Source organism: Cataglyphis hispanica, chromosome 7 (genome assembly GCF_021464435.1).
Source record: "Cataglyphis hispanica isolate Lineage 1 chromosome 7, ULB_Chis1_1.0, whole genome shotgun sequence".
Lineage (NCBI taxonomy): Eukaryota > Metazoa > Arthropoda > Insecta > Hymenoptera > Formicidae > Cataglyphis > Cataglyphis hispanica.
This window is the reverse complement of record NC_065960.1, coordinates 1,795,591-1,819,503: the sequence shown is the minus strand read 5'-3', so window position 1 is coordinate 1,819,503 and position 23,913 is coordinate 1,795,591. Positions and strand designations below refer to the sequence as shown.

Sequence of the window (23,913 nt, the reverse complement as noted above, 5' to 3'; positions counted from 1 at the left end):
GTCATGCCAACGGTATTGATATGAAAACGATCCGATTGTCATTATACACACACATATATACTGTATATATACACACTCCTCTCTCTTCTATTATATTATTTTGTAATGACAGATCTTTTGGCTCTCAATTAATTTAATACTGACATCTAAACTGCTTTGATGAATGAGAATGTGAATACGTACAATATTATCTTTCTTAATAGTTTTTAAACTAGAAAACAATTTTCATTAATATAATCTTCTTATGAATTAATTAATTAATCTCTGTGACAATTATACATTCATGTACATACATATATATGAGCGTTGTATTATACAGACAATAAATTAATATTGATAATTATTTTCCTATCATGTTCAATTGTGCAGGGGCTTAATAAAATAAATGTGAAGGTTACAAAATTCATGCAACAAATAATTACCAACCAATTTTATTCAAAAATTAAAATAAATGTTTGATATAATGTAAATAAACCATCATCCAGTAGTTGAATTATCCGCTTACAATGGGCATTAAATCAACTAAAAAAAAAAAAGGGAAGAAAAGAATAAAATATATAATTTCTATCTATAACATATTGAAAGTATATTCTTAAACTTCAACGTTATATGTGCGACAATATAAAATAAGCTGAAAATTAAATAAAACATAAGCGAGAGAACTCATTGCCGATATAAAAACTTATACTATTATAGAGTTAGCAAAATAGAGAATAACGTAATGCGCGCACTATCCTAATTATCGGACGAAACTAACGTTCCATCAGACCCGATCATATCACGGATTTAAGCTCTAGTTATTGCTTTGTATACACGTGTTTTAAGAAGAAAGAAATTCGTAATGGGCATCCATCTACCTGTGGACAGACAAAAGTTAGCGATAATTGATATTTTATATATATTGATAATATAATTATTTTCACTTGCAACTGCGTCCTAAAAAAAAGGATAGCGTACATTAATGTATAACATCATAATGCCAATATAATAACATACATAATTGTATATATATACGTATTTCAACAGTTTATATTTTTAATATTGCTATACAAGAGACACTTATCACGATAGATTAAATCTCGTTCGTTGATATCGCGTAATTTAGAAATAACTATAACTACCCGCGACTGTTTTCGTTTAGAATAATTTTTCAACAAATATAATATAAATTAATTTTTCTCCAGCGCGAGTTTATCACAGCCCGCATTATCAAAATAATCCTTTTCAGATTATCAGTCATGAAAAAATTCTAGCACCGTTAAAAGTAAGATTTACGTATAAGACACGTATTAATTTTATATATATTATTATAATTATTGTAGTTATTAATATAAAATTAATAATAAATTAATAATTATAATAATTAATTATCATTTTAATTATATCAATTATAAATATAATTACTAATTAATATTATAATTATTAAGTATTATATATATATATATATATATATATATATATATATATATATATATATAATCTTTATATATCCAATATAGTCAATATAACAAAAAAGAGCTTCCAGAAAACTATATGTATATGCTATATAATGGATATTTATATATTATATATAAATATAATCATTTTTGCAAAAAAAGCTTTGATATCAGAATGCATTAATATAAGCATAATATTTCTGGAAAATTGAATAAAACGTTAAATTTCAATACGCCAATTTAATTAGATACAACGGGCATGTAAAACTTGTGTTTCCGCGTGTCTCTGGTATGCTTGAAAGGCGCCTGCTTTGCTTCTAAAAGAGCGGCCGGACACGGTCCCCTATGCCTAGGAACGTATTCTCTCTTGTACATGCTAGAATTGATGGTACTGCCGTCGCCTAAATTAATATGAGATGCATTCGTTTGCCTCTGTACTCGTTCGACTTTCTGAGAACTCTGCGAAAAGTTACCATAACTCTTCGCTTCGCTCTGCGAATAAAACTTTCCGCCAACAGTCAGGTTGTCATGTCGCACGATTTTCTGCGGGCGTTCGTAGCTAGAGGAGGCCCAAGGATTCACCTCCTTAGAATTACGATGTAGCGAGGTCAAGCTACGTCTGTCATTGCTATGGCTCGAATTGCTGATGTATTGTCCGCTCTCGGCCAAGTTCGAAATACTTTTTCGTTGATCAGCTGCGGTTGACGAGATTGTGTGAAGCGCTTCGGTGGACGTAGTGACGCCACCATTACGATAAAGCACTGAATTGTTGACATCGGCCGACGAGGAGGATATTACGTTCTTGCGATGATGACCGATCTTCTTGGTCAAATCGATGTGCGATTGTTCCACGATCGTTTGCCCATTGATTGTTCGCCGAAATTCCGGACTGCTCGAATTGTATTGTGCTTGACTGGAGATGATGTGCTGCTCGTGTTGCTGTCTCGTCGCAGATTTCTGTCGATTTTCCATGTGTTGCATGTTTACGTAATCGCGCTTACTTACTTCCTGATGGTGACGCTCGATCTGTTGATGTTGCTGTCTGTGATGTTCGCCGTGCGCGGCGTCGATCGCGTAACGAGTTGTATCTTCTCGTGCGATCTGTCCTCGATGATTCTGTCCTTCAGTGATCGATCTGTCCTCGACCGTGCGTCGAGTCTGCGATCGCAAATGTTGCTCGTTTAAATGTTGCATTTTTTGATGCTGTTCGTGATGTTGACTGGATATAGTTTTTCGCGAATCAACAGGCTGCGGTCCAGATCCCTCAATCGGTTGAGTGGTACGATGATCGGTAACGCGTTGTTGTTGATGAGTGATAGTTTGAGCATTGGCGACTCTTTGACTCTCGGACTGAGCGGAAGTTGTGGTACGTTTTATGGTCGCAATAACCGTTCCGTCTGTCAGAGTTTGCGATTCCACAGTTTTTTTCGTATCAGACTCCATCTGACTCATCTTAGCAGCGATATCTTTTCCTGTACGCTTCGTATAGGTGTTGTAATTACGTCGATTCGTTGTAGTCATCACAGTAGTGTCATCACCAAGCAAAATAGATGATTCCATATGTTTTCGACGATTAACTATTTTATCAGCGGGAGAAAGTTCCTGTTTAGAGGGTGTGTAAGTATCTCGGTTAGTCGTTTTCGTTTCCATAGTGCCGGTGCTGATCTTCAAGTTATCCTCGTGCGACTTGATGTCCGCGCGTTCGCCACGCACAATCGTATAGGTTGATTTATGAGAGGTTGTGTCTTCAAAATCGCCCATCATCTTTAAATTATCTTCTCTCCTCACAACTTCGGTCCTTCCCGTTCTTTTAGGCGTAAAATCGTCGCGTGGGCGTCCGATAAAATCACCTTCAGGCTTCAAATTATCAGCGTGACGAATTGGCGTCCGTCGTTCACCGGGACCAACTTTATCCGGGGTTCTACGTTCAAAATCACCCTCCGGCTTGAGATTATCTGGATGTTTGATCGGTGATCTTCTTTCTCCGCGGCCGACAATGGTTTTTTCGTATCTGTCAAAATCTCCTTCTGGATGGAGGTTATCTGAATGCTTCTTAATTGGCACGCGTTCACCAATCACGTGTACGTAATCATCTTTGCGACGCACATCGATAAACTCGCCCTCCATTTTGAGATTATCTTCGTGCCTCTTAATATCTACTCTCCACTTTTGTAATTTTTTTATAATCATCTCTCGATCGATGAATATCCATCTGTCCCTCCATACGTAAATTATCTTCGCGTCGACGCACTTCCACGCGTTCTCCATTTACGTGCTTGTAATCATCCTTTGGAGAAACTTCCATTTCACCTTCGGGACGAAGATTATCCTGAGGTTTCTTAACCGGCGAGCGATCTCCTCTCTTCGGAATAAAATCGTCCTTAGGCACGATGTAGAAGTCTCCTTCGGGATGTAGATTGTCTTCGTGTTTGATGGGTGTTCTTCGCTCGGCCGGTTCCACCTTCTTCGGGATACGTTTTGCGAATTCTCCTTTAAGATGAAGATTATCTTTCGGTTTTTTCACATCCGCTCGATCACCCTTTATTGGCGTATCTTTCTTCGGTCGACCGACAAATTCTCCTTCCGGATGAAGATTATCGGGATGCTTGATGGGCGATCGTCGTTCAGCAGGACCAATGGGCGATTTTGTTGGTCTGTCAAATTCACCCTCAGACTTCAAATTATCCTTGGGCTTCCTGACGATTGCTCGGTCTCCTCTAGTAGGTGCGTGTTCCTTTGGCCGCTGCACAAAATCACCTTCCGGTTTCAAGTTGTCAGGATGTTTGATGGGAGATCTTCTCTCGGCCGGACCTATTGGTGCCTTTTCCGGACGTTCACACACAAAATCACCCTCGGGGCGAAGATTATCTTCGTGTCTGATAATTTCGCTACGTTCGCCACGTGTGACTCGATAATCATCTCGCCGATGAATATCAATAAATTCACCTTCGATTTTTAGATTATCCTCGTGTTGAACAATGTCCACGCGCTCGCGTTTAGATGTTATCATGTAATCGTCTCGTGATCGGTAAACGTCTATGTTGCCTTCCATCTTCAAGTTATCTCGATGCATCACAATTTCGGTTCTCTCTCCTTTAACCGGCTTATAATCGTCTTTCGGTTTACCTACGAATTCTCCTTCAGGCTTCAAGTTATCCTTGGGCTTCTTCTGAATCGGTCGATCAGTTCGTTTGGGAGTAAAGTCATCCTTTGGTCGTCCAACGAATTCACCTTCCGGATGCAGATTGTCGGCGTGTCGAATCGGCATCCGCCGTTCTGCTGGCCCGATTGGCGATTTCTGAGGCCTCTCAAATTCACCCTCCGATCGCAAATTATCCTTCGGTCTAGTAACATCTGCTCTTTCGCCTTTGAGGGGTATTTTTTCCTTTGGATATTTTTCAAATTCACCTTCAGGTCGCAAATTATCAGGATGCTTGATAGGCGTTCGTCGCTCGGCCGGTCCGATTGGAACTTTCTCGGGTCTCTCAAAATCTCCTTCAAACTTAAGATTATCTTCAGGTCTCTTAACATCCATTCTATCTCCTTTTTTCGGAGCTTCTTCCTTAGGCTTGCCTACAAACTTTCCTTCTGGCCTCAAGTTATCCGGGTGCTTGATCGGAGTTCTCCTTTCCGCTGGACCAATCGATTTTTTCTCCGGTCTTTCAAAATCACCTTCCGGACGCAAATTGTCGGCTGTTTTCTTTACTTGAGGTCTTTCTGCTGGATGATATTCTTCGTATTTTGGCCGTTCAAATTCTCCTACCGGTTTCAAGTTATCCGGATGTTTAATCGGAGAACGTCTCTCAGCGGGACCAACCGGTTTCTTTTCCGGCCTTTCAAAATTACCTTCGGGTATAAGATTATCCTTCGGTTTCTTGATATCAGCTCTGTCACCTTTCTTTGGTGCTTCTTCTTTCGGTCTAGAAACAAATTCGCCTTCCGGTTTCAAGTTATCGTGCGGTTTCTTTATAACTGGTTTTTCCGCAGGTTTAAATTCTTCAGGTTTAGGTCTCTTTTCGAATTCGCCTTCTGGTTTCAAATTATCAGCATGTTTAATCGGAGAACGCCTCTCTGCTGGACCGATCGGAGTTTTCTCGGGTCTTTCAAAGTCTCCTTCCGGCCGTAAACTATCTTTCGGTTTTTTGATGTCAGCTCTCTCGCCTTTTTTTGGAGCTTCTTCCTTGGGTCGACGTACAAAATCGCCTTCTGGTTTTAAATTATCTTTTGGTTTTTTAATTTCAGGCCTTTCTGCTTTCTTCGGCGAGAAATCATCCTTCGGGCGGCCTTCGAATGGACCTTCTGGTTTTAAATTATCACGATGCTTAACAATATCTACACGTTCGCCTTTAACAACTTTGAAATCGTCTCGCGTTCTTGTATCGATAAATTCACCCTCCATACGTAAATTATCTTGATATTTAGTAATTTCGCTTTTTTCGCGTATCAAGAAATCAATGTACTCATCCCTCGATCTATATGTTTCTATGTCTCCTTCCATACGCAAATTATCCGTACGCTTAACAATATCCATGCGTTCTCCTCGTACCGGTCGGTAATCATCCTTTGGCCGACCCTCAAATGGACCTTCCGGTTTCAAATTATCTGTCGGTCTTTTAACATCCGCGCGCTCACCTCTCGTAGGTGTAAAATCTTCTTTCGGCTTACCAATAAATTCGCCTTCGGGCTTGAGATTATCTGAATGTTTAATCGGGCTACGTCTTTCTGCTGGACCAATAGGTATCTTTTCTGGTCGTTCGAAGTCGCCTTCAGGACGAAGATTGTCTTCCGGTCGTTTCACTTCGGGACGTTCGGCACGTTTAGGCGAGTAATCGTCTTTTGGACGACCTTCGAATGGCCCTTCAGGTCGTAAGTTGTCTTCTGGACGCCTAACATCCGCACGCTCTCCTTTAGTCGGCTTATAATCATCTTTCGGTCGTCCTTCGAAAGGTCCTTCTGGTTTTAAATTATCTTGTGGTTTTTTTACTTCTGGACGCTCGGCTCTCTTAGGGCTATAATCGTCCTTGGGTCGACCTTCGAATGGTCCTTCTGGTTTCAGATTGTCTTCCGGTCTTTTGACATCGATACGTTCTCCTCTGGTTGGTTTATAATCATCCTTAGGCCTTACTGTGAAATCACCTTCTGGACGAAGATTATCGCTATATTTAAAAGGGCTTCTACGTTCAGCCGGTTTAAAAGGTTCGATTTTTCTGTCTGGAAATTCTCCTATTGGAAATAGATTATCAGGATGTCGTACAATAGATGCTCTGTCACCGGGACCATAAGGTATCAGCTCAGGTCTTTCAAAATCGCCTTCAGGATACAAATTATCTGGATGCTTAATTGGCGTACGTCTCTCTCCAGGCATATATTGATCTTTAGGTCGATCTACAAAATCACCTTCAGGTCGTAAATTGTCTTTCGGTCGCTTTACGTCAGGACGTTCCGCTGTTTTCGGAGTGAAATCATCCTTAGGACGTCCTTCAAATGGACCCTCTGGCTTTAAATTATCTTGAGGACGTTTAACATCAGCTCGTTCGCCTTTAGTTGGTTGGTAATCATCCTTAGGTCGGCCTTCAAAAGGTCCTTCGGGATGTAAATTATCTTCTGGCCGTTTTATCGCAAAGCGTTCGCCGCGTTTAGGTGAATAATCATCTTTAGGACGTCCTTCGAATGGTCCCTCTGGTCTTAAATTATCTTCCGGGCGTTTCACATCCGCGCGTTCTCCTCTGGTTGGTGTATAATCATCTTTAGGTCGGCCTTCGAACGGACCTTCTGGCTTTAAATTATCTTGAGGACGTTTAACGTCAGCTCGTTCGCCTTTAGTTGGTCGATAATCATCCTTAGGTCGGCCTTCAAAAGGTCCTTCGGGACGTAAGTTATCTTCTGGCCGTTTTACTACAGGGCGTTCGCTGCGTTTAGGTGAATAATCATCTTTAGGGCGTCCTTCGAATGGCCCCTCTGGTTTTAAATTATCTTCCGGGCGTTTCACATCCGCGCGTTCTCCTCTGGTTGGTGCATAATCATCTTTGGGGCGTCCTTCGAACGGTCCCTCTGGCTTTAAATTATCTTGAGGACGTTTAACGTCAGCTCGTTCGCCTTTAGTTGGTCGATAATCATCCTTAGGTCGGCCTTCAAAAAGTCCTTCAGGACGTAAATTATCTTCTGGTCGCTTTACTGTAGGGCGTTCACTGCGTTTAGGTGAATAATCATCTTTAGGACGGCCTTCGAATGATCCCTCTGGTCTTAAGTTATCTTCAGGTCGTTTAACATCAGCGCGTTCCCCTCTAGTAGGTTTGTAATCATCTTTAGGTCGGCCTTCGAAAGGACCTTCTGGTCGTAAATTATCTTCCGGGCGTTTCACATCCGCGCGTTCTCCTCTGGTTGGTGTATAATCATCTTTGGGGCGTCCTTCGAATGGTCCCTCTGGTTTTAAATTATCTTGAGGACGTTTAACGTCAGCTCGTTCGCCTTTAGTTGGTCGATAATCATCCTTAGGTCGGCCTTCAAAAGGTCCTTCGGGACGTAAGTTATCTTCTGGCCGTTTTACTTCAGGACGTTCGCCGCGTTTAGGTAAATAATCATCTTTAGGACGTCCTTCGAATGGTCCCTCTGGTCTTAAGTTATCTTCAGGTCGTTTAACATCAGCGCGTTCCCCTCTGGTAGGTTTGTAATCATCTTTAGGACGTCCCTCGAAAGGACCTTCTGGTCGTAAATTATCTTTCGGGCGTTTCACATCCGCGCGTTCTCCTCTGGTTGGTGTATAATCATCTTTGGGGCGTCCTTCGAATGGTCCCTCTGGTTTTAAATTATCTTGAGGACGTTTAACATCAGCTCGTTCGCCTTTAGTTGGTCGATAATCATCCTTAGGTCGGCCTTCAAAAGGTCCTTCGGGACGTAAGTTATCTTCTGGCCGTTTTACTTCAGGACGTTCGCCGCGTTTAGGTAAATAATCATCTTTAGGACGTCCTTCGAATGGTCCCTCTGGTCTTAAGTTATCTTCAGGTCGTTTAACATCAGCGCGTTCCCCTCTGGTAGGTTTGTAATCATCTTTAGGACGTCCCTCGAAAGGACCTTCTGGTCGTAAATTATCTTCCGGGCGTTTCACATCCGCGCGTTCTCCTCTGGTTGGTGTATAATCATCTTTGGGGCGTCCTTCGAATGGTCCCTCTGGTTTTAAATTATCTTGAGGACGTTTAACATCAGCTCGTTCGCCTTTAGTTGGTCGATAATCATCCTTAGGTCGGCCTTCAAAAGGTCCTTCGGGACGTAAGTTATCTTCTGGCCGTTTTACTTCAGGACGTTCGCCGCGTTTAGGTAAATAATCATCTTTAGGACGTCCTTCGAATGGTCCCTCTGGTCTTAAGTTATCTTCAGGTCGTTTAACATCAGCGCGTTCCCCTCTGGTAGGTTTGTAATCATCTTTAGGACGTCCCTCGAAAGGACCTTCTGGTCGTAAATTATCTTCCGGGCGTTTCACATCCGCGCGTTCTCCTCTGGTTGGTGTATAATCATCTTTGGGGCGTCCTTCGAATGGTCCCTCTGGTTTTAAATTATCTTGAGGACGTTTAACATCAGCTCGTTCGCCTTTAGTTGGTCGATAATCATCCTTAGGTCGGCCTTCAAAAGGTCCTTCGGTTCGTAAGTTATCTTCTGGTCGTTTTACTTCAGGACGTTCGAAGCGTTTAGGTAAATAATCATCTTTAGGACGTCCTTCGAAAGGACCTTCTGGCCGTAAATTATCTTCTGGGCGTTTAACATCCGCGCGTTCTCCTCTGATTGGTGTATAATCATCTTTAGGGCGTCCTTCGAACGGTCCCTCTGGCTTTAAATTATCTTTAGGTTTCTGTATTTCCGGCCTGCGTGGCAATATCGGTGTAATATAATCATCTTTCGTGTGAGGTAATGCTTCGAATGGTCCTTCAAGTTTCAAATTGTCGGCTCTTCTAACAACAATAGTGCTTTTGTAATCCGTCTGATCGAAAGTTTGATATTGCTCTTGAGTAGTTGTAGTGCTGTCCGTGATATCAGTTTTGCTATAAAACCGATCGATATCTTCAGGGTATTTCGGTCGCAATTTAGATTCACGCTCGATAACATGAGTTTGGAAATCCTCCTTTATATGAGAGGTACCCTGCAATATAATTTTTTTTGAATAATAAAAGTATAAAAAAAAATAGAAAGAAATACGATAATATTATAAACATTCTAATCGTTATAAACATTCTAATAACAAAATTTGATAAATTCAAAGTACTAACAGTGAATTCACCCTCTCCCACGATGAGGTTATCTGTTCGTTTGATGATCTCAGCGCGTTGAATATTGCGATGATCAATATATTGGGACCGTGTCGTTGTTTCATCAACGAAATCACCTTCGATCTTTGTGTAAGTGTTGCGACGTATTGGAGTCGGTCGTTCGCCAGGAGTGCCGGTGAAGACTAACTCTGTTGTTGTTGTAGCTGAAAAAATAATTTTTTTTTAATCTGCATTGATTTGCGGACGATTTTACAAACAAATATTTAATTTGCTACATTTAAAAATCGCTGGATTATGTGTGTGTGTGTGTGTGTGTGTGTGTATGTGTGTGCATGGATGAAACTTATAATACAAAAATGACAATTCAATAAAAAATAGAGCAAGTGTAAAAACTTACTATCAAAATCTCCTTCAAGCTTCAAGCTAGCCTGCGGCTTTTTTACAGGTGCCCTCTCACCCTTCGTAGGCGCTTCCTCTTTTGGTCTTTTGACAAATTCACCCTCAGGTTTCAGATGATCTTGTGGTTTTTTAACCGGTACTCTTTCGCCCTTAGTAGCCACATAATCGGTTCGTCTCTGTCCGATAAACTCGCCCTCTGTATGCAGATGATCCTCATGATAATATTTCGTTTGCTTCTCCACGCGTTTTTCATCGTAATCTTGGCGATAAGATGTCACCGTATGCACTGGCTCCTCGTAAGGAAACTCGAATTGTTCTTGGGGTAAGTTGTGCGGACAACGATGACGTCTAAAATATTATCATTTGTTAGAATGAGAATATAAATAGATTTAGCATCTACAACATCGCTCTCAGCTCATGTGAGAAATGAGTATGCTTTGAAAAAAACATTTTTATAATTATATATAAAAAAAAAACAATGACAACAAAAAAGAGTGCTTTTAAAGAGCTGCACATAAAAATATTCATATTTTATTAAACAAAATTCCACTTATATTCTTATGTCTATTACAGTATGACAGTATACATATTATATATCTGTTTAATATTAATAAAGAGAAAAAAGAGCGTTTTCTCTTCGCAGAAAATTCTTGTTATCCGCTTTTGTATTCGTCCGAACGAAGCTGGCGCATGACAATGGCTTGGCGCATACAGAGATTTAAATACGGCGCAAAAGGGCATCAATCCTTTTATAATGAGTATAAAGGTCTCTGCGCGCGCTTGTGTCGTGATTTTAAATGTCTCGTTACTCTCGAAGTTAGTATTTGCAGCCATTACCGCGCGCGAGATGGATATAGAAACGGAATCATGATCTCATTGCAATCTGTAGCAAAAACTATATCCCGGATTCATGTAATTGTGGATCTATAGGCAGTTAGTGTCACGCAACCACTTGTGCATACGCCACTCTTTTTTAACGAGGCTCATTAAATTTTCAGATTACGACGATTAGCTCATTCAATACACGACATTTTAATTATGTCATTTTAAGATATCATATTAATATTATATCTTTTAATATTATATATTACATATTATTAAAACTAAAAGTAAGCATTTTTAAATAATGCGAGAATTATGATAAGCTGGATAAATCATTTTATTCAATAGGATTCTATTTATTATAATGCAGGCTTGATTAAAAAAGCATACAATGTGTGTGATTGCATTAAAAATGATATTTTTGTCTATAAAATTTTTTTCAACATTGATCGTAAATAATTAATGAAAATCTGTTTCTTTTTTGAATGACTCGCATCACGTATCCCGATGGGAATACTTTACATTTCAAAGGCAATCGAGCGATTGAGTTTACCCGTAGATGGCAAGAGAAAAGAAACGAGTATCCTTGCCAATATTTTATTCAGAGCAATTCAACTTATTTGGAGAGCATGATTTCGCGTGTATGGGATACCCTACATTTGTATAAGTATATTGAGTAGTAGTATTGACACATTTCCAGTTATTGTCATTCTTTCTTACTTACTCTTCTTTTTATTGTCGGAATGCAATTCCGTAAATGTCAGACCTGGTCTCAGAGAGCCGAGTGTATATTCTCATGTATTTTTTATTGGATAAAACTTTGCGCTACATGTGACGCGTTCTGAACGTTCCTTTAAAGCAGTAATAAACCAGACGAGAGAAATTATATCAGATCTCTCAAAGTTAAGCAGACTTACGTAGAAATTTCCGACGACTAATCGCTAGCAAGCAGACGAACCGCAATTACTTCTTGAGACGGTCACGACACGACTAATTTTCTCCGAGCTTACGCCTTTCGTTTGCAAATCTGTCTGCGCTGTCGAGCCTTCATCTAGGTCAAGATTTTCAATCTGACAAGATATTCACACGTGTACATAAATCATATCACGTAATTTCTGTCGTTATTCAAAAAGTTATATACTAAAGCAAAGTTAAAATAGAAAAAAATGTTTGCTAACACGTCGAGGTTTAACTTTTTTTCGCCCCTTCATATTTTCGTATATGAAAAACTTGAGGGAACTAAAAATATTGCAATTTTAATCTTGTTTTACATAATGAACCGCTCTCCTTGCAAGAGGCGATAAATATTCTTCAAAAATGATAGTGTGTCTAACGCAATTACCAAAGTTGTATCGTAAATTTCTACGATACGTCATTGTCGTATAAAGCTACGTAGGTTGGAAAAAGTTCGAATAAGGGCAGGAATCCTGTGCGATGACTTGCCATCGCCCAGAAACAACTTGCCGTAAAAGGATCTGTCTCGTGTCCTACTTTTATACATTATGCATATGTATGTAAAGTTTTAAAAAAAGATGCGAATAAAATATTCCTGCCTTTTTTTTAATTTATTATCGAGATTTTTATAGCAAAAATTGAATCGTATTAAACAACAATACTCGATTAAAACTAATTTAATGGAAAGAATGAAAACTCTCTTAATAAGAAACTTATAATCATATATAGGAAGCAGTAAGAATAATACATCTTGTATTACGACATTAAAGAACAACACGATAGATACACGTGTATTTGTATACAACAAATGTACGTCCAGCTTTGAATAGATCATTTCAATAAATTTAATAGGGTAGGAAAGATGGCTTTGAAGACAATCTCTTGTGCTTCTCTCGTAAATTTGCATCTCGACTCCGATAAGTTTTGTATTCTGATCTTGTTAAGAGTGTTTCAAAGTAGGTCAATCATGTTCATATCCGCAACGTGCAGATAAGTTAAATTAAATCATATTCGCACTAGCTATAGTTGTTAATTATATTACTTGTGATATATGTATTAGAATGTTGATGTAGGAATAATCAGAAAATTAGAGAAATCTCAGAGAAAAAAAGAGAAGAATTTTTTGGCTTAATAAGCAATATGTAATTTAAATTGAATTAAATTATATCGATTTCTCTTTTTTTCCATACATATTCATGTAAAAAGAATATTTGATTATATAAGGAAATCTTACCCGCAAGTACAAAGCTCGCAAATGCATTGTTCCTTCAAGGGGATTTTCGATAGTATATCCGGTATCGGGCCGTCGGCGTCCTCGTCGAGAGAATCTGGAATTTGATCTCCTCGTTTCGGTTTATCATCTTGTTCCGGTCTTGTCGGCTTTCCGGGCTTCTCCGCGGGCCGACTCGGCTTGCCAGCCGCTGGTTGTGATTTTCTAGTCGGCGATGTATAATCACGAAGTTTCTCAGGCGACTTTGAACGGACTTTGGTAGGTCTTTGCAACAAAATTAGATGTAACAAATTATAAATAATTAGTATAATTTTTGCCCCTTTCCTCTTTCTTTTTTTTTTATTCTTTCTTATTTTTAAATATGTACACATCTTGAGGGAAAACAAGTAAATATAAAATTAAAGAATATGATATACATTATAATATAATAATATATAATTAAATATAAGAAAAATTGAAAAAAAATATTCTTGATATTCACCTGTCATCTTCTGTCGGTCGCTGAGGACTTTTCTCGCGCTGCGGAGGTCGACTGGGCTTTCCAGCGGCGGGAATTGGTTTCGATCGATCGTCCTCCCTAAGTCCAGGTATTCCGCGAAGATAACCGGGCCGCTCCGGCGACGGTTTCTTCGTGGAACTCGTTGGAGATTGGGGTACCGGGCCCGTGACGGCATCGAATCGGGTGTCATCGACGACATCCCGCGCTACCATGCTAGTCACCTGCTCTTTGTCAATAAATTCCTTCGTTGACTCGGTGACATCTCTCTGAAAAAGCACGACAAAAACAAATTATCTACGATCCGATTGATTACAAGTATCTAGAGATATTGGAGTGGGGTGGATATCTCGTTTTAATACGGTCAATAGTCGCCATAATTATCATTCTATCAATAATTACTGATAACGGGTAGCGCAAGTTACGATTTAACTTAATTATTACGTAGACGATAATGTCAAACATTATCACTTCTGTAAACTAATATCTCTGATATCTAGAATTATACTATACATTCTGAGTACATATACTTTGCTTTTATTGTTATGACCAAGTACTCGCATTGATGTAGCATAAAAATTGTTGGGAAGTATCAGGAAACGGAGGTGATCAGTTGTGCATTCGCTAGCTATGTCACTTACGAACTTGGCGCTACTTTGTTCGTAATGGCTTTACAGCAGCGTTATGCACATTTCCCTAAAGTCATTGCCAATGTCATAACAATTATTAAAAAAAAAAAAACATAGATTTACGATCGGTATGCAAATTCTACGCGATAAACGTCTTGACAGCACGTTAACGCAGACTGGAAGGCGTAATAAGGACATAAATGTGGCTTCGTTTTTCCGTAAACGTTCATTATGAGCTTTAAACGTTGATGCATAATGAGCGCTACGGACATGAGCGAGATTAATACAACGCCGGCGGTGCTTATGTTGGTTCGACGGAATGCAAGTAACGCGAGATCGGTGCACATGTGGCTTTTATGCTTACAACATATCATGTAACGTCGCCGCTTGCCGAATCGTCGAACCGTACTTTTGCGATTCAGTTTCGTCGTTAACGTAATTCGTCGCTCGTATACGACTTGCAAAAGTAGGCGAGAAATAGATAATATTGTGTAGCGACGCAAAACGATAATTTATTATATAAAGAAATTTATTTTGACATGTCTTTTGAAATCTCGAAATTTTTCGTCGGGGAATTTTTATTTTTTACGCACGTGTAGAAAATTTCCAAGTATCTTTTGCTCGTAACTTTCAATTCTTCCTTGACAATTTTAAGATTTTAAAATGTGAATTAAAATTTTACATTATCGCGCTACATTATGCATTCGCTTAAAAATTTCGCGCATCTATTTTCGGTCCGTTGGAGCTGCTCATTATACTCACGAGCACGCTCGTTCTTCAACTTGACGTAGTAACTCTATAACGAAGCAAATAACGTTTGCTGATACTGTTAGCCAAATCCTTCACTCTCCGTTTTTAACACTGAAGCGTAATTCGTATAAAGCACATCAAATGAAGTTTTGGCATTTAATTAGCGGTTTAAGCAGCTTGAGTCTTTAAGCTGATTGCCCGTCCTCAACGATATCAACGAGCGAGTCGCTCATAATGAAGCTCGTTTACATAATTTCGGCTCCACGAGTTTTCGCGCGACGAACATAATTTTCTCTTTTTAAAAAATTTGTTAAACAAAAAAGCAAAGACGGACATTTTTCCGCGCCGTTAGTTTTTCATAGAGTAATTAAAAATTTAACGGGGAGGATTCTCGTCTGAAAGAACTACGAACGCAAACACGAGCTGTGAATATAAAATATCACGTATTTATCGATGCCGTAATACAGGCATTGCTATCTCATAAAATAGTAATACCGATTCGCCGGGAAAACGCGATCACGCGTGCTCGCAGATATCACGTCATTCACATCATCGCATCTCGTTGCAAGTAGGGCACGCTCTCTATAGCTGTTTGCATGTTGAACAATCAAAAACAGTCCGTGTAAACCGTGTATGATATCGAGACGGATCGTTCCGATTAATGACGTTGTCACATGGAGATGGTAATCACAATTGACGCAAGTGTATTCCGCGGAGTATCTTCGTTTAGAAATCGAAAAGATTCGTGAAGAAATCTTTTGGAAAACTCAATGATCTTTTTGCGGAAGATATCTATTCAATATACAGACAAATGTACACACACATACATATTCATTCGAAGATAGATGAAGCGATACTCACGGGAAATATGTGTGTGAGCGCTAAAGCATTTTATCGATCATCTCGAGACCTCGGAATAAAGTCACGGCTGTGAGAATTGGAACGAACTAATCTAAGGAAACGAATTATCCGTGTAATATCTATGTGTTACTAATATCTATTTTTAATTCGTTCGTGCAAACGCATTGCAAATTATCGGCGATAAGCCGTCGTTGTATTAACTAGATATTCTTGAGCGAAGCATTCGAGCATTCTAACAATGACGTTGCATGAACTCCGGAGCGTCGATCCCGATATTCCCGCGAAACGCTATGCGAGCGTGGGATGAAGTTTCAGATTGTTCCGCGCATCTCCGGTTAAGGAAGTTCATCACTATCGTTAACGGCGAGAAGTATCCGGCGCTGAGAGTCTTTAATAAGCAACGTGCACGTTAATCATAAAATTTTACGCGAGATGAGATTTTACAGGAACCTAACTGCGAGAGAATGGAGCGCGGTAGAAAAAAATCGCATAGTTCGCTTTCATTAAAAAAAGAAAAAAGAAAAAAAGGCAAGTTGAGAAAAAAAATTGAAAAAGAATAGAAAATCTGATTGAAAATTAGTTTCCATTTAAAATCCCAAATAGTGTATTGTAGGAATATTAATGTTCCAACAGTAAAGTCCAAAGTGTCATTCGTGTCGTTTATCTTTACGTTCGATATCGACCCGCATTTCTATGAAAACTTTCAGCCGAAGCGACACGGTCACTCTGTAAAACTCGTTGATGCCGTGATTGTCTATCTTTCGATACGGAATATCAATATTAAATTATATAGCGTATCAGTACGCGACGCGGATGGAATGAATTATCGGCAAAAAGCATGCGATTCTTAAATCGTCCTATCACCGTAAATTATTTTTACCGTTATATGTCGCTACTATCAATGCTGTAACCGGCATGATAAGTGACATTAACGTGTCTCTTTCTTTTTCAGCGTGGTGTCTCTTAACTAAGAATTCTATGGCACTTAAACGACCGCGCGACCGCGCGATAAGCGAGGCGGAACATGCGTGAAATTCAATTGGTCGTGCATTAAGCGGACTACATTGGACGGTGACATCACTGCCAAATTTGCTGATATCGGATGCAATTATTGTCACTTTGCACGCTCTCGATTGAACTTGATTGCAGGTGATTATACTTGTGCGCCCGTGGCACATGCCAGAGGTCTCCCGAGGACTCTTATCAGCGGTATGAACAATCGTAATCATTTTTTTCTCCTTATGCATTCTCTTTAATGAATATAATAATATAACGATCGAGATAGTCGGTTGAAAATATCTCCACGCCAATAACATCTGACATAATTTATTCAAAGCGTAACTTTACTGAGATAATATCATATAATGTCATATCATATAATATTATTTTTAATTGATATGACTTTTAAAATAATCATATTAAAATATATAAACAGTTTTCTTAAAGATGAGGGGAGAGAAAGGAGAACACATTTCAATCACATACAAATATCAAAGTCTACTTTATCTTTAATAAAAAGTAAAGGTTATCGCTTTGATCTCTCGCGTTGGTAATGATAATATGAAATGGAGCGCGTAAGATAATGGAAAACGATTATAATAATATGTATAACGATTGAGGCACGATAGGTTTCGTGCTTTCATATATGAAATATCGATTTTCGTTCAAAGCTTTGTATTAATCCGATGAATCAGGATTCGGCCGTGCAGAAATACGGATCAAGAACGCAACGCTGTCCATCTCAAGCGGTTAAACGAAACGAATTCCCTTCCTTCTCCTACCACATTTGACCCTTCTTTGTCCTGCTGCGAATCACTGTATTACGTCAGATTTATTTTCGACGGCGCCACACACGTGAACATGCTAGCCTTCGCCCGAATGAGAAGTGAAAGTATCGTTCGAACAAGGACTATGTATGTCTCTCGATAAGATTTTTATTATTCTGCTCGACATCTGGCCATCGTCAATTATCGAGATGTTAGCTACAGCAGCATTCATATATCATCATTTATATATGTTTATATACAGGGTGGGGCTAAACCGTTCCGATCAGACTTTGACATTTTATAGGAAATTTAATTTATTTCTAAGTAAAAAGTTTCGGATAAACATGAGTCGAAAAATGCTTCCTTCAAAATTTAGCGCTCAAAAGCTTCTAAAATCACGATTATTTTATATTTTATTTATATTTTTAAACATTTTATACATTTTTATAAATATCGAGGAAAAAATTTTTAACAAAAAGTATCGAAACAAAAGTATAAATATATATAATTATTTGACTTATTGTTTGTATATTTTTAGAAATAGATATAAAAAGGGCGAGAATTAATATAAATCTGTTTCTTATCTGTTTTTTTTTTTTTAATATTATTCCGAAATATTTTTTAAAAATATTATTCCCAATTATGTAAGTCGCATTTTTAAATAACAATTTCCAAGTGACACGTAATAAAGAAGACATTTTAATGTCTCACAGTTACTCACCACATCCTTGCGGGTGTCGGTAGTAAATTCAGTGATGACACGCTCGTCTTGCACGGAAGCAAAACTTGAAGATTGATCGATTATGTAAGAGGATCGCTGCACCTCTTCGGACGTGCGCGTGACATCCTCGCGCGTGATATCAGTGATGTCTTCGATATATCGGCTCTTGGTGACATCTCGCCACGGTATCTTCTCATCCGGCTCTTTTCGAGATATCGGAATCGACTGCGGTTTCTCATCTGGCGATTTTCTCGGCTTCTCGCTCACTTCTTCGTTTTCTGTTGGTTTCTTTCGCGAGTCTTGCGGTTTTTCGTACACGAAAGATCCATCCCATGTCGAAGCGCCTGGCTTCGACGGTCGATACGTTCTATCCACAGGACTCTTTCGCGATTCTTCATCTCTAGGCTTCTTAACATCCTCCGGACGCTGTCGCGGCGACGGTGAAGGTTTCTCGCCGATAGGCTGCTTCGGTCTCTCGTGATCGATCGCATGCACTTTATCCTCCGTGCTCTCTTCGATCAAAGTTTTCGATATGTCATATGTCTTTGAATCGGTAAGAAAAGTTTGTTCGATGGCGGTAGAGCTCGTATAATAATCGGTAACGTTTGTTACGTCCCTCGAAGTATCGAGCATCGTGACAGACGTTCCATGATCAGTGACGTCGCTCGGTTTTTCTTTAATTGGACTCATTAGCTTATCCATAGTTTGGAGAGTCTCTTTTGCTACCTTCCTATCTCCCGGTTTCTCTTTCGGTTTCTCGTATACGAAAGATCCATCCCAAGTGGAGGCGCCTGGCTTGGACGGTCGATACGTTCTATCCATCGGACTCTTCCGCGGTTCTTCATCTCCAGGCTTCTTGGCATCCTCCGGACGCTGTCGCGGCGATGGTTTAGGTTTCTCATCGACAGGCTGTCTTGATCTTTCGGTCACGTGCGCTTTATCTTCCTCGATGAAAGTTTTCGAAATGTCATATGTCTTTGATTCGGTCTTCGAATCAGAAACGAAGGTTTGTTCGACGGTAGTAGAGCTCGTAGAATAATCGGCAACGCTCGTTGTATCCTTCGATGTATCCAATATTGTAACTGTTTTATGATCAGTAATGTCGACTGGTTTTTCTTTAATCGGACTACGTTTATCAATTCCAATATGCGTATCTTTCGATATCTTTTTCTTCTCCTCTGATTTTTCATACACGAACGATCCATCCCATGTCGATGCGCCTGGTTTCGTAGGCCGATAATTTCTGTCGTCCGTACGAGGCTCTTTCTTCTTCTCGGGTCTTTTAACAGTACTCTCCTTAACGATTACGTCATCAGCAGACGGTCTCTTCGGTCCTTCTTGAATGGTGGTCACCGTTTTTTGCGTCGTTACTGGTTGATTATCGCGAATGATGACAGTTTCGACGGAAGTCGTCGAGAAATCGAGATTCGACGAATCCGTGTAACTCTCGTGCGTTTCCGATTGCTCCACAATGACGGATTCCACGATCTCTGACGTGCTAGATATGTCCTGTGTGACGTTTCGTAGATCGACGTTGGACTCGCTGACATGTTTCTTCGATGTTGCCACGGATGTCTCTTTACTGTCAACTGGATAAAATTTTTCCGATGGTCTGCCGTCAGTGGATTCTCCGCTAGGCGGTCGTTTCTTCTCTTGCGGCTTCTCCAGCACAAAGGTTCCGTCCCACGTGGACGATCCGGGCTTGGTACTTCGTAGATCTCTCTCCTTGGGCGTCTTCTCAGGACTCGTAAGACGTGGAGAAGGACTAGGCTGATGCTCCTTGACGTTTGAAACTTGGCTTCGAGGCGTATCTTTGTCGAATCGGATCGTCATTTCAACAGGACGTCCCTCGTAAACGACTGTCTCGTAAATCGTGGACGTGAGACTGGCATCCTTGACGTCCGAGAAACTCTGCTGACTCGCTGAATGTTCGACAATGTAAGAGGTACTCGTGACATCGGCCTCGTTGATTGAGTTATCTTCCGTAACATCTCGAATATCGATAGTCTTCACTGTACGCTTGTCTTCCGGCTTTCGGCGACTATCAGGCGTTTTCGGTCGTTCGTAGACAAAGGTACCGTCCCAGGTGGACTGGCCAGGTTTATAGCAGCGCGAGCTGGCATCTCGTTTCGATTGTCTCTCGGAGCTTTCTGGACCACGCGTTCTTCTATCCTCAGTGACATCTTCCTCCAGAATCACCTCGGACACCGATGTAACCTTCTCGATATTTTTTTTGTCGTTGGAGATCGCGTATTCGACGATGTAGGAAGACGAAACTGACTCGGATACATTCTGTTCTTCGGTGACATCTTGAACATCCACGGAATCGTGATATTTCTCCGTTCGTCGAACGACAGTGACGTCCGCGGAAGAACGCTTTTTCGCATCGTCTTGTCCTGATTTTTCGTAAACAAATTCACCGTTCCACGCGAGGTCATCGGGTCTGGTGATCCTTCGACGAGACGGACTGGATACGCGAGCAGGATATTCTTCCCTGCTCGCACCGTCGACACGAGACGAACATTCTCTACTTACGTCATGTCGCTCTTCGGAAATAAATCTGGTGCTATCCGTGGCACCTTTTACGACGTTCTCGGACGATTCCTTCTCGTACGTACCGTCCGCGCTCTTTTCGCGAAAATCTTTTCTCTCGATCGTTTCTGCGACGTTGTCGCCGTGGAATGTTACGGTGTCGGATTCGTTACGTCGTCTTGGCTGCGTCGTAGTTTTCTCCACGACGAAACTGCCGTTCCACGCGGAATCGCCGAGTTTCGAGTAACGAACCGGTCCTTTCGAGTGTTTCTCTTTTCCGGCGAAATCCGTTGTGTCCGCGGCGACTTTCTCCGATGATACGGTATCGCGAAGACGAGTCGTCGCGGACAGTTGACCTTCGTCGATAATCGTTTTCGAATCTCGTATCACGGTCGTGCTCGAGGATGATACCTGATCGATAACCTCCTCCTCGGTGGTGGAGGTGTCTTGAGTGACTTTAACGCTCGTTTTGCTGTCCTGCGCGTCACCGTGAACTTTCGAACTCATGGATACCGTTTTGTCGACGATATTCTTACCTCTAGGAGTGGCGGGCTTCTCGTAGACGAACGTGCCGTCCCAGGCGGATTGACCGGGCTTGTAACAGCGAGTCGATATATCGATGTTCGACTTCGCCGATTTCGAATCGACGCCGCGCACGTTCTTATCAACGGTATCATCGATACTTTTAATGACTGTCACGTTGGAAGGTGCGATCGTACGCTCGCTGTCAACCTCTCGGCTCGACGTGGACACCTCCCTACCGTTGTCGTCGATTCTCTCCCCCGTCTCGCGAATTCTCGTTTTATTCGATACTGTCTGGCCATCTTTCGTTACCGTCTCGCACGTTTCGCTATTCGCGCGAGTATTTTCGATCGTTCGTGATGTTTGAATTACAGGAGCGTGGTCCCCGTTTCTGATGTCGACAACGGTGGCTCGACGATGCCCACTGTGATCCTCGCTCGTCGATAAATTCTCGGTTAAGGTACTCGAGGAGATGGATTGTTGAACCGTCGAACGAGATTCGCTTTGAGTTTGCATCTGTACGGATTGGTTGATTCGTTCAGATGATTCTCCTCGAACGATTCGACTTTCCGAGAGAGATTTCGCATCCTCGCGTGGGATCTCGCGCGTCGTTTTCGCTTGCTTAATCGATTGCGTCTGTTCTCCGGCAATAAAGTCCTGGGAACTCTTCCCGCTCTTATAACTGGACTTGCTCTGCTGAACCGTCTGCGGAGATGTTTCGATAACTTTGATTACGTTACCTTTAGAATCCATGACGATCTCGCGACTGGAACTCGTGACCTCCGTCGTGCTACTTCTGGCTTCGCTCTCCGTTACTTGTCTCGACTCCTCGAGCACGCTGGTCGAGGATACAACCTCGACCGTCTCCGTTGTCGTTACGACGTCCGAGGATGCAGTTGCCACTTCATTCTTCGCAGTCCCCTTATTCTTCGTCTTTGATACGGCGCTTTTCTTAGTCATCGCGACACTCTTGCGCGACCGGGCTCACGATCCGATTACTTTACAGGAATTGTCACAAGTGCGAAAGATTCGTGATCGTCGTAAATGTAATGAAAAATGTTTACAAAACACACACACACACACACACCCGCGATTGTTTAATCACCGTAAATTTACCGCTCGCGTGTATCGCTCATCGAGAACTGAAGCTCCGCTGTGACCGGCCTCGTTTACAAACTCGTATCTTCTCAGAACTTTCAAACGACGAGCTCCTTGCTTGCGCGCTTCTCGCTCTCGCTCGAACTCCCTCTCCTTCCTTCTCTTTCTCCCTCTATCTTTTCTTTCAGTCAAAAGTACGATCAAGACGACATCCAAATCCGCGATCGACGATGTTTTCAATTCGATATCGCGAGTCGATGTGGCATCGGCAGTGACTCGCCGTCGCTGATCTAGGTAACCACACGGTTCTCCGTCCGTCGTTCCACACACTCTCTCTCTCTCTCTCTTTCTCACTGACACTGACATACACGAACCATGGACCTTTTATGCCTGGAGAACACCGGCATCCCTACTTTTCGCACCGCGGCGGAACCTCTGCACACTCATACCTCTGTACTCTCATATGTGATCCGTTGGTTCGGCGTGGGACGTTACCACCCATCCTCGTATGTCCCACACACGACGTATGGCACGTATTCGTTATGTATGACCGATAACGTGTTGGAACGCACGACGCTGTTGAAGTACACACCGTTACTACCGACCAGGTGTATGTATATCGCTTAACACGTTATGTTACGATGCACGACAGATTACGGTCTGTCCTTCTTCGTCTCCGTCGCGACTTACGTTTTTTCATCACGCGCGTATTTGTAACGCGATAACGTCGCAAATATGTCAATGTCAAATTCCAATAATGCGAGCAAATTCCAGCGCTTATACGACAAATCGAGAAAAGCGACAAAAAAATATTCAATTGTTGCCTTGTAACTCTTGTATACAAAATAGGGAAATAACAACAAAAATACATTCAGCAATATGTTCGATTGTGACGTCATGCGACCATATTTTATATGCGTCATCATTATTTTTTATTACAACTTTGTATGTAGGGCAAAAATAAAAGTTGCTCAGTGATATTTAACGTTACGCCAACTTGTGGACACAGACGCGCTTCGTGCGCACGTGCGCGCATTGGTCTACGCGCTTACGTAACACATACGTAAACGCAGGATGTAGTCTTTTTATCTTTCCATCAGTGTGTACGCGTACACCTGTTGATTTCTCTCATGTACGCTATACGTGGATAAAATTCCGAACTAAACTCCATACGCAGATTAACCCGTACGAAACGGATTGCGCTTATTTAAAAATAAAAAAAACTTTTATAATTAAATTCCGATGCAATAAGCTTTTGTCGCTTTAATCATATGATGATTTTCTCTTTTATGTAAAAGTCGATATTTTCTATTAAAGAAGAGAAAACCCATCGGAAAAATTATTACAATCTAATCGTAAGTAACATGATAAGTATAAATTACGTTGTTAAACGACAAAATGTAAAATAAAAATAATGGAAAAGAGAGAGGATAAAAGA

The 23,913-nt window shown here is 40.9% G+C and overlaps 1 protein-coding gene across 1 annotated transcript; it reads right to left on the bottom strand.

Moving 5' to 3' along the window:
• Positions 1-1,661: 1,661 nt before the first annotated feature.
• LOC126850957 (titin homolog) lies at positions 1,662-22,349 on the bottom strand (the record flags this gene model as incomplete). The annotated part of the gene is given in 7 exon segments (XM_050594447.1): positions 1,662-3,597; positions 3,599-9,567; positions 9,695-9,897; positions 10,092-10,441; positions 13,104-13,364; positions 13,582-13,865; positions 18,324-22,349. Coding segments are annotated over 7 exon segments (13,014 nt in total), but the record flags the coding sequence as incomplete, so codon positions are not given.
• Positions 22,350-23,913: the final 1,564 nt, after the last annotated feature.